Genomic DNA, 16,114 nt, shown 5'->3' with positions numbered 1-16,114 from the left:
CATCTTACTGTAGCTGATGGTGAAGGGATGGACTGGTTAGATACAAAGTGATGTTTTCCTCTAATGTTAGGGTTACGCTTTGCACAGGATAATCAGTTCAACGTGAGGGAGGTTCAGAGTCCTCTTGCTTTAACAAACTGCTCCTTGGCTGGCGTCTCTGTGCTCTGTGAACCCTCTTCCCCCCCGCTCACTACATTTTGTACATTCCCCTCGCCGTCTATGACCACGGTGGTCCTCCTCAGCTCCTCGTACTGCGTCTGTCTCTCGGCGACGGCCACGCAGGCCGCTAGGACCTCGTCGGACTCAAAGTCGTAGTCCTGCTCCAGCTCAGGGGCGTTGAGGATCCGCTCTTTGGCCTCCTCCTCTCGTCTCGCCTTCTCTTTGGTGGCCAGCTGCTGCTTCTGTAAGGTGCGTGCCCAGGTCAAGTCGTCCTGCCACAGGCTGCGCTCCGAGGGGCACAGGTGGACGGCGATCTGGAAGGACCTCACGGCCTGGGGGGGGGGGGGGAGATGGCGGATCAATATCAATATCAATATCTCTTCGCTGACTGGTCACTTGCAGGTTGATCTGAAACTCGCTCGACAGAAAAACGAGCGTCTTCTGGACGTTCATACCACCGGGTGTCCGCTCTGACAGATGATCGTCTGATCTCTGGGGGACGGTGGGCTAAATTTCATCCGACATGCTCATAAAGCTGACTGATGGCCTTAAAAATCAGCTCTGACGAATATCAGAGACCTGTCGAGCACTTTTAAAAGTTAAGGGACTGGAAAATGAGGTGAAGCTCTGACTGAGCTTCTACACGCCTGAAGAAAGGACTTGGGAACTTTACTGATCTAATAACTGCATCCTGGGGGTTTTAGACTGTTTCTCAAATTGAAGATTAAAAGTAAAGATGTCTTTGCATTTGACCCCCAGGTTATTTTTTAGAGATGCACTGATCAGAATTTTGAGGATTTTTGAAGATTATCCTATGATTTTAGCCTTCCTGTCATGAACAGGATAGAGGCGACTTCAGACAGTGTGTGAGGGAGCAGCTGACGGACATTAACCCGACGCATTAATACGCAAATGTTCATCAAAACAAATGTTTTTTTATGGGTAAATAAAAAAATGGTTTGCTTTCAATAAGAATAGTAAAAACAATTAGGTGTTTACACTTTAAATTGGCTTTAGCATCAAATATTGCTGGTATTTCAGGCGTCTCAACCTATCTTCTAGGTCTAGGGTGTCCATAGTGTGGCCCCTGACTGCAGCGGTACCGATTCGGCCCGTCTGGTTGACGCAGATGGACATTATTTAACTTTCTTCAGGATTGACAGCTTTTCTATGACAAATTCCAATCTTCAGAGAACAGATTTCTTTTTTTTTTTGTAAAGCTGAAACTATTAAGTGTTTTATTTACCACATCACTTTACTTTGATTTCAACATCAGCATGAACCGAACCACAAACGTCCAGTGACTTTAACACAAAAGCAACCTTTTATCCTATCAAACTTGTCAAATACAGTAAATGTTTAGAAACACAGAGTGAGTCACGTGCCCTCCTTTGTTGTGGAGTAGAGAGAAAAAGAGCGTTTAAACCAAAACAACCAAATTTCCGATAATTGGAAATTATATGCCTTTCATTTTTACCAGTGCTACAGGTTTTGGATCTACAATGATCTACAGTTATTTTTTCTACATAAATCAGATGTGGGCAGCTAAATGTGAAAAAAAAATTATAATAATAATTACGATTAAATTTTCCATTCATTTCAATGTGGCTCAAGAGGTAACCAAGTTACTCTGACGCTTAGATTTCCAAAAAGCCGCCAACATTTCCAAATCTAGCCCGCTTTATCCCAGACAGAGGCTCAAAGCTCAACAGCATAATATAAAAACACCGCCTCAGTTAACGTTTCCTGTTATCTGCTGAAAGTCTTGCTCATTCTGTGTCTTTCGCAGCCTGATTGAACAGCACATCAGTCTAGACATGTCTTAGAAAATACAGTTTCCTTTCACATCTTCCTCACCTGTGTTCTGACTACGTTTTTAAAAACACTCCACCATAACTTTGAGTCTTCTCTCAGTAACAACTTCCAAACAAAAGAGTGTTGCTGCTAGCCTGACCTGGAAGAATTAGATATCACACTGCAAAAACAGATCTAAAAATAAGTAAAATGTTCTTAAAATGAGTGTATTTTTCCTTGATTTGAGCAGGTAAATAATATTATCTGCCAATGGAACGAGTATTTTGACCCCTAAAATAAGATAATTAGATCTACTGCACTTGAAATACGATGATGGAGATGAGTTGTTCCTATTTTAAGAGCAAAAATCTTATTCTATTGGCTGAACATCTTATTTACCTGCTCAAGGAAAAATACACTCATTTTAAGAACATTTTACTTATTTTTAGTTCCGTTTTTGCAGTGCATGTGTTGACTGACTGAATTTTTTTTTTTGAGTTTTAGACCAGCTGGTCAGGCTGAAAATTGTCCAATTCCGATTATCTGATGATTTCTCAGTGAGACTACAGTTCATCTTCTCACACTGCAAAAACCGCATTAAAAATAAGTAAAAGTTTCTTGAAATTAGTGTATTTGTTCTTAATTTGAGCAGGTAAATAACATGATGTGCCAATGGAATGAGTATTTTTACACCTAAAATAAGATAATTAGGTAAACTACATTTGAAAAAAGATGATGGAGATGAGTTGCTCCTATTTTAAGTGCAAATATCTTATTCCATTGGCAGATCATTTAAACTTGCTGCTTAAGTCAAGGACAAATACACTAATTTCAAGAAACTTTTACTTATTTCCTCGGCTTCACAGCTTTCTTTATTTTACCAACTGAAACTTTATGAAGGCGGTGAAAACAGACGGAAATAAATGTGAGAGATATTTAAAGGCTGGCGTATTAGCAGGAGTAAAGTGTATGGACTTGGATGCTAAAACTCACAGTGATGTGCAAAAATTATTCTTCACACTGGCACGGCAACTGTTGTTAAGGGTAGGAAATGTAGCAGGTTAACACAGCGAAGTACAGTAGGGTAAAGGATCAGATTTGAGCTGTGGCCCACTGTTTTACATGCAATAATAGACCTGATTTTTTTACCTTTTTGAGTAAAACAGAATATTAAGTTTCATCCTGAATACACCTCAACATTAAATTTATCTATGAACAAATCCATTAATAACAGAGAGCATAAATGTTGACACTTCTTGGTGAATTGGTAGCGAAATAGCATTAGACGTATCCCGTAGTTTTAATTTTGGGCGGTTTACGTTAGGCTGAAATGAGTTTACAGAAAACCAAAGGGAGACGAGAACAGAGCAGTCCGATTAAAGCAAAAAATTGGAATCAACCGAATTCCCAAACAGGCACCACCCGAACAAGTTGGTACACCCGACTATTAAAAACGCGACAGAACAAGTCGCACTAAAAATAGATATTTGTTCTGTCATTCCACAGGGCTTCATTATACAAGGAGGTGTGTCTATATTTAGTTTAGTTAGCGCTTAAGCAACTTTCAACACTTCCCATTGTTGTTGTTGGTGCTGTCGGACAGGTCTCCCTCTCCGGGGCATGCAGGAGCGAGAATAACCTGAAGGGATTCTGCCTTAAACCCACACTGCTTGGCTTCTAGGGGGGGGCGAACAAAGTAACTGTGAGCCACGGGTTTCGAACGCACAGGTTGCGGCCTGTTCCGAGGCAATTTAGTCAGTCGTCTCAGCCGCAGGCGACCTGGGTGTGCTTCATGTGAGGAGCTTCAGCTGAAGGGCTGCAAGCTTACAAAAAATAAACAAACTAGTAAACAGAGTTATTAAAAGTGTGTTACAGGGGTGCATTTTTTATGTCACAGTTCTTAATGCGTTTAAAAAATATATATAAAAAATGCACATATACAGAATAAGCAAAAACTAAGACAGATCGATGGATGAATAGGCAGACAGATGGTCTGATGAGTGGATGATAGATGGACAGATTGATGGATTAAGGAACAGAGAGATGGACAGATTAATATATGGATGGATTAACATTATTTTGATGGATGATGGAGGTATGGATGGATGGATGGACAGAACAGAAGGCAGGGTTCAACATTTAGATAATAAAACAAGGAATAAATTCCTGTACTACATATATATATCCTTCTTTATGCTGTTCATGACCTGGAAAGCAAATTCCAGACTTTTCCAAAGTTTGTCATACAGCAAAGCAACCCTGCAGCTTTTCAGGAACACTCGCAATAAAAGGTCGCTTTTTGTCGAATAAACATTTCAATCCGGATCATGGACTGGTCGGGTACATAATGGTAAAATGTCGGTTGTGTTACCACAGGGTAAAAGCTTATATCCATGAAATGTATGTTATTGTTTATTTCAGCAAAGAAACGTTGCCCAAGCTGTAACTTGTAAAACAATTTGCATGCCTGAATGAAGCTGGATTCTCTTAAGGAATGCCATATGTTAATCATAAAAAAAAAAAAAAAAACAGTTTTCTTGTAAGTCTGGAAGCTATTTAATAAAAAAATACTCAAGTTTGGACTAATCAAGGTTTTTTTTTTAGCTTTTTGTTCCTCTATCTATAATGTAGCTCTTACTGCACTGATTTGTTCATGGTTTCCTGCTAGAACTTGGAACGGTGATCGTAAATTGCTTCAATCCGATCATCAGCTGTTCGTTTCTTAATGGGTGCTCTGATCCAAACCGAGTGCAGACAGCTTTATTAAAAGAAACATGTCGCTTATTTGTTCAGCATCTACAACCGGTAACAAAACCTTTCACTGTCATTGATGAACCGCCGTTACTCACCAGGTCCACCTCTCCCAGGTTGAGCTGCGCCCGGCCCAGAGTCTGCCAGCCCTCCCAGAACAGCGGCTTGAACTTCACGGCCAGCTCGGCTGCTTTCACAGCTGGGAACACTTCGTGCAGGATGGTCAGCACCTGCAAAGATAACACGCATGATCAAAGACCCTTTCCAGGTTTCTGTGCGAGCAATGTCACGGACAAAAGAACAATCCACCCAGAACACAAGACACCAACACCAGGCAAGAAAAAAAGATAAACCCTATGATGATGAGAGGTACAAGTAAATCATTAATATTCTAAATTTCTAAGTGGTTTATGCTTTTTAATTTTATTTGATTGGATTTAATAAATCCCAACATTATCTTTATACAAATTTACAATTTTGATCTGTTTTTTCTTTTCGTTTTGACCAGAAACCAATTATTACCAATTGCAAGTTCTCTTCAAGAAGCTAAATAAGACCATTGAAAATATGTTTCCATCCTTCCAACTGTGAGCGATCACTGGGTGTTTATGCTACAAGCAGACGGAACATCACAAACAAAACCATTATGAAGTTGCCATTTTAAACTGTATTTTAGATCTTATATTAGCTATAAGCGTGGCGAGCATTACTAAAACTAAGACTGACTCCGGAGATTTTCAACAGCCTGCCAATCTTTCTACATTTAACTTGTTTTATTACAGGCAGAATTCATAAACTCAAATGGATAAAACAAGAGTAACTTCGCAGTAAAAACAAACAAAAAGTAAAAGTCAGCCCTCGTCTTTGCCCAAAGTACTGCTTTCTCTCGCTTTCTCACAGCCTGGGACACACAGAGGTGCCTCTGGGTGTCTTAGAAAACTTTCTTTTTACTATTGTCTTAATTTTTTTGTGTTTCCTCTGACTGCTTCTGAAGATTGAAAATAACTTAGTAAACCATCATCTAATTGAAAGAGCGCTATTGCCAGTGTTACGTGGTAGTGCGAGTATAATGCATTCACTGACTGCATAAAGTTTAGAATTTCTGATCGGTCAATCAAAGCTCGAGCCCAATTAGGCTGGAAGTCTGTTGGAGTGAAGGACTGTATACCTGGTGACTATACCCCTGAAAATAAGACCCGCCATGCAAACCACTGGACCTATGGATTGGCATCCTGTTCATCCTAATGTTTTGCCTAAGAGGTTGTGTGTGGGCAGATAAAGTTGGTTTAGGATTTAAAAAAATTAAATGTTATTTATTTCACTGTTTTTCTTTGTTTGAGGTGCTTAACTGTGTGAGTGCTAAAAGGCCACTGAGCCTAAAGCTCCAAATTTGTTTTGAAAAGTTGATGACAGATAGATCTTTATTGTCATGGTACAATGAAATTTTAAAGGGCTCTCTACAGTCAGTGAAAGACAAATATATAAAATAAAAAATTTGTAAAAAGTCACTTTACGCCTGCAACTTGAGCATGTTCCATTTTATCAGTGTTTTCCCTTCCTCTCCTCTAACTGACCTATAAAAACTGCATCCGCATGAATTATAAAGTGGGCCAAATTGTTTCACCGTTACCCTAGCTTAGCCGATGCTAAAGCTAAGAGCTTGGCTAATGCTAAGACGCTAACCGCCATTAGTCCAGTTGTGTTTACTACACAGCTCATTCTGTCAGCGCTGCGATCAGCCATGGTAAAGTTGTAACACGCCGCCATCACTCATTTAAAAATTCACGATAGAGGCGGGACCTTGTAGGAGGTTCTGCTCCATAGCTCCATAGCTAATATTAGACACAATCATTTTTTATTTAAATGAATCATTTTGTTAATAATTGCCCTTAGCAGTTATTAACAGCTAATTATAACCAAACCTATTGCTGCACAACAATGGTCAATTTTACAAATCTTCCAAAAAATATAGCACATGTCTCAATATTATATTTCAAGCTTTAGGTACATCAACGTTGGTTTGAATCATCTTCAGTCCATGTGATCTGTCAGAACAGGAAAGGATCACTAATATTTTTAATGGCGCTACTTAAGTTTATTGGAACCTCATTAAGTCTCACTGTAAATGTTTTATAAAGGTCAGTTCAAATAGGGACAATATCTGTAAAAGTGCCAGTTTGTCATATTTCTAAACGATTACTTCTATACCCAGAGACTTTAAGGTTGACCATTTTCCATCCAAACATAATGAGCTGTGTGCAAAGCAGCAGCGTAGTCATGAGCTTTAAATTTCCTTCTGCCGTTAACTTATATCTCCGCTAACCCAAGCTCGCGTGCATCACCGCTGAAGTGAACTCATTCCCCTATTAAATCTCTTAAACACACTTTGGTATGAGCTTACCGGCTACATTTCTGTCTGTGATATATTAAACCTGCAGCTCCTGGTTGACACAGAAGGGGGGGCATCCTCTTTCAAACCAGCAGCTTTACTAATCTGAACTATGGGATACTTGGGTTCTAAAATAAATTTCTCTCAAGCGTGCAAAGCCTGAGACCAACTGAGAAAAACTAACTACAACCCAGAATTCAACAGCTTGTGAGACAACAACCTTAAGGTAGTCTGCAAGACTTTATCAGTGTCCCTCATCACTCTGGAAGGATTCTGCCCCCCCCCCGTTTGCAGCAGCGCTTCAGTTCACCGAGTTCGTGCACAGCCGTCTTAACTTCCCACCACAGCGTCTCAATCACACTAAAGCCTGAGCTCTGACTGGGCCACTGCAGCAAATACTTCCTTCTGTCTCAGTCGTTCTACGTGTTTGGGATCACTGCCCTGGTGTGGGCGACGCATTTCCAAACAGGCTTGAGCTGTTAGATGATCTTCCCTTATCACACCTATATGCTCCAGCCCAGCAAACTGCCAGAAGGCCTTCCTTTACAGAGGTGCTCCCACCTGCTGATGGTCAATTAAGGGAGTGCATTTGATTAGCAACCCATAGGCTGCTTCCCCCCCCCCCCCCTCTAAAATGCTATGGAAGATGTAGGTGCCAACTATTCAATTTAATTCTATTTATATAGTGCCAATTCATGAAACATGTCATCTCACGGCACTTTCCAAAGTCAAATTCAATCAGATTATACAGATTGGTCAAACAAATTTCCTATCTAAGGACTAAGCTTACAAAACATGCCACTTTTCAATTTTGGTTAAATAAAGAGGAGTGTGGAATCAGTCCTCTTTTGTACAAATGAGGTAATATTTTAAAAAAAAAATTAACTCTTACAAAAAAATCTAATTTTTATTACCTACTGGTTTTAAAATCCTTTAATTAAAAGATGCACTTTTTTTTTTTACCCATTAATGCAACATCCATATGATGGCTTAGCTTGAAATCCAAGCAAAGGCAGTTATCATAATCATATATCATAATCCACCGAGACTATAGTAACCCAAACTAAATTACTCCATAATAGTAGCTAACAGCGGGGTCACCCTGTCTGACGGGAACATTTCAGCCGAGGAGCAGAAAGTTCAGGAAGCCGGACGTGTTGGGCGCAACAACGATTACATTAAAACAGACTCCAGACACTGAAAGGAAGAAGAAAATCATCCACATCATCTGAGCAACGGTGTGGAGCTGAGGCATGTCGGCTCTTTTTTTTTCTTCATTTTATGGATGGAAAATCCTCAACAGGAGCACAAAAGATCCCTGAAACAGTCAAAGTCATCTGAGGCCAATTTGTGCGTAAACCCGTCGTGGCAGGAGAAAAAAAAAACAAAAATAAAAAGCACAAAAACTGTTTGGGGTAGAGTTTCTCCAGGCCTGCTCCGCTAATGATTTCCTTCTCAAATTTCCTGTAATGGATAATATCATATTAGGCATGGGATACTCAATGTGATGAGAATGACTGTGATTACAAGGAGAGTTTATTGTGTTAGCTTATATTGTATTAGTTGTAGTAAATGGATAAATAACGGGAAGAGCTCAGTTTTGCCTAGCTCCACCGTTCAACGTCAAGACTCTTTAGCTGAGTAAAGACGTGCTTTTGTCCCCCCCCCCCCCCCCTTAAATATGCACGTAAGATGAGAAGGAGAGCAAAGTACCAACACAAGCGGACAGAAAACAGGAACCGCACAAAAGGAGAATCAAAACGCAGAAAACCTTTTCTTATTACAGAATCGGGGCTGAGGTGTCTGGAGGAGACGTCGACAGCAAAGAAAATAACCACATTTATTAAAGCTTTTCCTGCACAGCTTTGTGCCGATATGAGAAAATGGGGATCTTACCGTGGCTTGCAACATTACTCCCATCGTTTTTTCACATTTTCCTGAGCTTCCACTAAAAACTTTCACATTTTCTGACAGGATTTGATGTGTCAAACCAGCAAGTAGTGATATTTGGGAAGTAGAGGAAACCGGATGTGTGATTTTCAATGTTTTTCTTGACAAATAATAACCTTAAAAGGGTGACATTCAGTCCTAATTTAATCTAGCACCCTTGAATGAAAACCAGTATGCCAAATGGCCCTTCATGACATGGCCGTCCATCTAAGTACACCTGATCAGACCAAAAGTGAGCTTTCTGGCCTACGCTCACATCCCCCCCAGCCCCATGTGTAAACATGGCGGTGGCAGCATCATGCTGGGGAGCAGCTTTTCTGAAGCAAAGAAAAAGAAAGCTGCAAAGACCTGATTGGAAAATTAATTCAGCTAAAAAAAACGAGATAATCCTGGAAAAAAAAACAGCCAGAAAGGGCAAGCTGTCTGAGCGTGAGCTTTTTTGGAGAATATTTGAATTAATCTCTAAATGAGTAAAGCTGCTTCTATAAAGCATCGACTCAGGGGAGCTGAATGCAAATGCACACCAGACTTCTCCCACTTTTAATTGGAAGAAAAAAAAACAAACAAACAATCAAAACCAGGTTTGATTTCCTTTCCCTTCACGGTTATACACTTCATCGTTTAGCTCCGTCACACAAAATGCAATTAAACACACAGCGGCCCGTCGTCGGAGACGTGACCGGAATCTAAACGGAGAAATCCTCATGAACGTAGCTGCAGGGCGGTCGCCGAGAGGTCGACACACTGGTAAATATGTACCTGAGATTTCATTTCGTACAGCAGCGAGTTGTCTGGAGTCAGCTGAATAGCCTCATCCCACTTCTTTAGGGCCTCCCAGTGCCTAAAACAACAACAACAACAACAAAAACACATATGGTTACGACTGCTCACAGCTATCACTGCCCTGCAGTAAGAGGGGGCTTAAATAAACTTTACATGGCTTTGATTTGCTGGGTCTTACCGTCTCCGCTCACAGGTTTCACATTAGTTAGGCAACTAAAACACAGAGTTTGCTTTGTGGATGTAATGGGGTGATTTTCCCAGATTATTTCGGCAAACAGATGTTTGTGAAACACGTCTGAGTCATGCTTCAGTTTAATTCGATCCTCCCCCCCACAGCAGATCTTTTCTCTTTTTTTTTTTTTTTCTTTTTTTTGTGCCTCATTTGTGTCTTGGTTTCAGTCAAATAAAGATTTCCATGAACTCACTGCTTCAATGGACAATAAGTAGATTTAAAAAAAAAAAAAAAAAAACACAAACAAAGGCCAAAGGATTCCCGGAACGATCCGCAGCTTGGACTTGTTGAAAGTGAAGCCCAACAAGCCTCCGCGGCGACACTTGTCTGACAGAACGGTAGAGGTAACAAAGGCTGTAAAGACCTAAACAAACAGATCTGCTGACAGGTTCTAGGGTTCACTACCGCTTCCTACTGGACACGCTCCCAGAAACAGAGACCCGATTTACATACATTTGCTTATAAAGCGCATTATCCAGCCTCAATCCGAGCACCTGTCACCACTGCCGTTCATTATTTTGCATACATTTGTTTTTAACAGCACATATTCTCGTTCGGACCGCACCAATCTATGAGAATCGTCTCCTCGGGGTCAATATTGACCGGGAGACGAGTTTCCCAACGCCAGGAACAAAGACTGAGGTCGGTTCATTAGTTTGACCTTCCCATTGTCGCGTCTGCGGCTTTCACCGCTTAACTGAGACGGATAACCTGCAAACAACCCAAACAGCAATTAAGCCCACAGGAGGAGGCAGTTGAAGGGTGAAACTATGAATTCATCAATCGTACCGGTGGAGAGCTAACTGAGCAACTAGGAACTGAGGCGGTGTGGAAATCCTTCGATTCGCATGAAGCAAAGTAGGAAATTAGGCAATACGCCACATGAGGCGAGGAGCAAGAAAAATGCCTTCCACAGTGATTCTTCTATCTCTGTCTAATCGGTCAAAGGCAGGTTAGAGGCGGAGAAGCTGCAAGGAGAGCACTAAGTCTCATTATTTTTAACTGATGTAAACAAAAGTGCGTGACGTTTTCCATAAAAGCAAACGAGTCTGAGACGTGTAGAGGGGAGCTTCGCAGTTTGTCCAAAATGCAGAGAAACAGAAGAGAAATGGGAAGTTGTGACCAGAAGCGAGAAGTGCTGCTTGTGTGCGATAAGTCATGGGAGGGTTACCGCTATCAAGGTTTAGGAGGACTTAAAAAAAAAGGTGGTTTTTGAACCTTAAAGTCCTTTTAATGAAATAATAAAGAAAGAGGCCGGTTTTCTCCCGCTGAATGGTGCACTGAATAGTGCAGCTCTCCTCTCCGCCCCGACGCTCACCTTGCAAAAAGAAGGGTGGCGAAATTTTCTCGTACTTATAGAAAAGACAAATTCGATTGTTTGGAGACATTTCGGGGAAAAGGCTAAACGAACAGAACCTCTGACTAGGGCAATGTTGGTGTTAGCCTATAGCTGCCAAGCGTCGAGCTGCCAAAGGTAAAAAGTGCCACAAGTCGATGAATAAAAATGCCGCTCAATCAACGTCACTAAATATTCTTTTTATTTCTACGGAAATACATAAAATAAATAAACAAATGTCTCCCATATTATTTAAATGTTTTATACTCCCAGAACTTTGATGCAATTTCCAGTCAGAAGAAACGTGATGGTATAATTACAACAGTAACATTAAAATAAACAAATGTTTGAATAATTCATTGGATGTTTCATTTATTAAAAAGGTTAAAAACATCTAGAAGAACTACTTTGATCGTTTCATACTCCTGTATTTCTGTCAGCCTGTCAGATAGCCTGGCCAAAGCGGCTAAAGAAGGCAGTAGGCAGATGATGCCCAGTGGAGCAGGTACCCCTAAATTACACGATGCCTGTAAGGGATGCGAAGCAACACTTGTCGGAGTTGAAAAATCTGAACTTTTTTGTCTTGGCTGCGACGTGGGGTGATGGACCGCCGCGGAGACGAAGCAGTTTTCATTCAACGGGGAAGACAAGCTGATAGTGGCGGTCTGCGGTCGGCCTGAGTTGTGTGACTCCACCAATTAGTGGAGAAAGGTAGCGAGCCTGCAGGAGAGTGAGTGAGGAGACGGGAGTGGCAGGTAAGTGAAACGGCGCCATTTGTGCTGCCGTATTTGCTCGCCGTCACGTCAGGCGAGCGACAGCAAGCAAAAGTGGCGACACTGTGACGCCATCCACGTTCAACGTGAACGCAGCTTTACGGGCGAGGCGATTGGTCTGCAGTTGAGCTGCAGCGCAGGTACACCAATCAGCTGTGACGGCATGTTTTGATGAGCCATTGAGACGGTTGCAAGAACTGCAGCAAAGGAAATGGAAAAATACCAAATATTGAAATAATCAATACGTATGATTTTAGAATGGAATGAGTTCTAGTTTTAAGAAATGATTTACACATTTTATTATTTAAGTGGCTATTTAATAGTGAGACGTTTTAAACAAGGATTCCCTGTGTATATATTCTAATTTCATAAAGCCTATCAAACATATAGATCTCTATTTGACAAACCCTTTTTATTTGATGAACAAAATAACAACAACCGTGTTGACGATGTTGACACTGCTACTATGAGAGCGTAGTATTTTTACTTAAGGTTATCACATGCAAGAATATCAGTGAACGGAAAGGCTAATAAAACTCGTAAAACCTGAGGAGGATGTCAGAAAAAAAAAAACATCACCTGGAAAACTAAATACTGCAGGATGAGAGCTGTAAGCCAAATAAATCAGCTCTCTAAGCTATTTGAGGAAGGATGGGAGTCAGGGAAAGTCCAGCAAATAAAACAGATGCAAAGGGTGTATAGCAGCTTACTAATAAATACGTTTCTTTTTCACAGCGATGTTCCTACCGCAGCTGACGCTTTGAGCGAACTTTATGGGGTTGAAAGTTTGACACTGAACAAATAAAAAATAACGGCCGTTATAAGGCATTCACATCAGATCGAGCTAAATATTAACCATGCACTGGTGGTAAATGTACATCAAAAACATCTACAGGTTAAAAAAAAAATTTATTATTAAATCACATTTGGCTCAGGCTCAGGTCAGAAGCGAGCGCCGAGGAGCTCCTCGATTACATCAGGAACCTTCGCAGCAATAAACGTGGCATGGAAGGCCGATGTTGTCTGAGACAAAAAAACGCCCCGTCACCGACATCCCCGAACAGACACCACCTCAAATCCCCAAGCGGCCATTAGGCAGCACCGCCATGGCATCATTTCCAAGCAAAATCCACTTTCTCTGGGCAAACGCGATTACAGGCAGTGACTAAAGGCCACCGCATCACGTCCTCTGCACAAGCAGCGTTTGCACAAAGCAACCGTCCTTTGACTGAAGAGGTCAACAGCTACAAAGCGTTAAAAAAAAAAAGACGGTAAAGTCCAAGAGGCCTCCGAACTTCTCATTCGAAATTAATGCAGAAGTGCCAAGTGAAGGAATATTTAGATGCATTGAAAATGCAACACTGATCATGTGAAAAATCTCATGAGTTTCACAGGAAGACCTAAACCACATCAACCCTCCATGCACATAAACATTAGTTTAGTAAAACAGGAGCAACGTCAGCTGTGTGCAACGCTGCCCTCTTCTGGACAGCCGGTGACGGCACATCTCTCCTCCTTATCCAGAGACCTCTGAAGAGACAATGTAACAATGTCACATGTTGTCGGGAGGGAGAGAAAAAGCAAAAAGCAGGCCCCAAAATTTAACTTTTTTTTTTTTTTTTTAATCTGCAGATCAGATATCAAAGAATTTTTTTTAATGGCCTGGAAAAGCCTGATCTTTGCATCTCCAGCAAAAACACAAACAGAAATTCTGTGGCTTTTTTTTTTTAAAATCAGCATCCCTATGAATTAAATATGGTGACAAAAAAATGGATCTATCTTTTTTGCGTTCTTTTCTGTTTCTAGGACTAGCAAAATTATACTTTCTACAGATGCGTTTTGACGTTCTCCGTGTTCTAACCTGAACCGACACGTCAGGATGGCAAAGCGGTCCCACAGCCAAACAGCGCAGGGCTTCTTCCAGGACCCCGCAGACACCAGGCCCACGTGGAAAGCTATCCGCTCCATAACGGATTGGGAGGCCGTGGGACGTCAACACTGGTGAGGAAATCCAACATCCACCCGGACGATCAGGCTCTCAGATTGGAGGTGTCGGACGTCCGACGGGCCCCAAAACCATCATTTGGTAGGCAAACTGAGCCTCCTGGGCTTTGGCATCCCGTTATGCAGCTGGCTGCTAGACTTCCTCACAGACAGATCAACAGGTGAGGGTTGGAAAGACCACTTGCAATGTCATCTCCCTGAGCATCTATGTAAATGTCTACAATTACAAGTGCAATACACAAGCCAACTGTAAATATCAAGCAACATGCATAATGCTCCTTTTTTTTGCCACATATCTTATGTTGCTATTTTATACTATTTTTGTACTGATTCCAGAGCTAAAGTCTCACTGTGTATTTTCTTTTTGCACTCGTGAATTAAACTGTCGTCCCGTTCAGAGTACGCTGTAGTGGAGCGCTGAACGGCAAGAACGTTTTATTGGTTGATCGGTCGATTATTGTCTCTATCCCCTCAGGCAACATACACATATATTGCTTTCTGTGAGCCAACGCAATCCTAAGAGCTGTGGGGAACAAAAAAAAAGGTTTGAAACAAAATGAAAGGACTTATTAAGAAAAAAATAATTATATAAAAGACTAACATTAAATGTCCTCCTGGCTCTTAGAAAGAAAGGTTCAGCAGAAAACGAAGCAGAGATCTACATTCGTTCTTCAAAGGATAGATCTATTTGCTAAATGAACTAAAGACAAAGCACAATAGTGGATCGTGCTGGTGAAAAATGGTAGGAGTTATAAGTGATCATGCTTTTATTTATCTATTATTTATTACCAAATAATAAATAATAGAAAACAATAATAAAAAAAATTCTAAATATCTGATCAATAACTATAGCAGATCAGGGGTCCTCCTCACCTGCCCTCCTCCGCCAGCCGGGCCCCCTCCTCTTTCAGCCTCCTGCTCTTCGCAGCGCAGTCCTCCAGCAGGATCTCCTTCCTCCGCTTGATGGCGTGCAGCCAGTCCACCTCCTCATCCCCAGCTGCCTCGCTGTCGCCTTCACTTCTCTCCTCCTCGGCCTCAAACTGCTGAGCCGCTGACCTGGACACCTTCTCGCCAATCTTCCTCTTCCAGCCAAACGAGGCCATTTCTGCGACAGAGACTTTTATTTTGAAAAACGGCCTTGTTTAGACGCTCGTGTGTTATTATGAAAGCGCCGCTGAAGACGGCGTCCCCGGTATCGACCGCGTTTCAGCGCTTCTCGTATATCGACGTTTTGTTTTGTACGGCTGCAGTGTTAAAACGCATCATGAGAAAAGCCATCAAAGTTGCCGCGCTAGCGTTAGCATTGCTAGCTAGCTCAGCAGCTGCGACACGGACACTGCGGTCGCTTAACGAAACCACGTTTTATTTTGAGAGAACGACGACGCCTGTAAAGTCACTGCAGTTATGACCTGATAATTTAGAGCTGTGTAAACACATGCATTTAAAGCTTTCCCGTATGCAAGAACATGTACGCACAACCAAGCTGTCGACCATTGTTGTGACCTTAATGGTGCGTTCACTGTACATTGGGATACCTTAATTTAGGAGACAAGTCCCCGTCTTTATAAAGGATGCGTGACGCATCGTGTTTTCGTGCTTGCTGCAAATGCATTACTGTGATTTGTTGTACACAATAACATACTGTAAATTAGATTTTACCTTAGACTCGTAAGGAAAAGTTACCAGCTCTAAAGAATGTCAGTCATTCCCCTGTTTCCTTTTGTAAATAACTTAAAATTAAACACGGTTCCTTTGCCTGGTTTAAGTACAAAGTAAAAGAAAAAAGTAGGCAATGGAGTAGAACAAACCCTCACTACATGCGTCAAAACCATGAATCCCATATAGTGTTTTCCCCCCAATTCTATCGCTAACACATAAATGCAGCATCACCCGGAAACTGTTTACATCTTATTTCAAAGTAAAAGTGGCCTTTGAATTTAAAA

General features: G+C 41.4%; 1 protein-coding gene across 3 annotated transcripts; it reads right to left on the bottom strand.

The window, feature by feature from the left end:
* ttc33 (tetratricopeptide repeat domain 33) lies at positions 1 to 15,894 on the bottom strand. Of its 3 annotated transcripts, none has more exons than XM_021318327.2 (5): positions 15,831 to 15,894; positions 15,045 to 15,276; positions 9,803 to 9,884; positions 4,803 to 4,934; positions 1 to 491 (listed from the first exon to the last, which is right to left on the bottom strand). In XM_021318327.2, exons 2-5 carry the CDS (start codon positions 15,272 to 15,274, stop codon positions 114 to 116), a joined length of 822 nt encoding a protein of 273 aa, XP_021174002.2. In that variant the 5' UTR covers positions 15,275 to 15,276; positions 15,831 to 15,894; the 3' UTR covers positions 1 to 113. The 3 variants fall into 3 exon arrangements, with proteins under 3 accessions (XP_021174002.2, XP_021174001.2, XP_012721673.2); XM_021318326.2 differs by lacking the exon at positions 15,831 to 15,894 and adding an exon at positions 15,611 to 15,698; XM_012866219.3 differs by lacking the exon at positions 15,831 to 15,894 and having other exon boundaries at positions 15,045 to 15,695.
* Between the last annotated feature and the right edge of the window lie 220 nt (positions 15,895 to 16,114).

Source organism: Fundulus heteroclitus, chromosome 8 (genome assembly GCF_011125445.2).
Source record: "Fundulus heteroclitus isolate FHET01 chromosome 8, MU-UCD_Fhet_4.1, whole genome shotgun sequence".
Lineage (NCBI taxonomy): Eukaryota > Metazoa > Chordata > Actinopteri > Cyprinodontiformes > Fundulidae > Fundulus > Fundulus heteroclitus.
The sequence above is the reverse complement of the archived record's forward strand: the minus strand, read 5'-3'. Positions and strand labels throughout refer to the sequence as shown.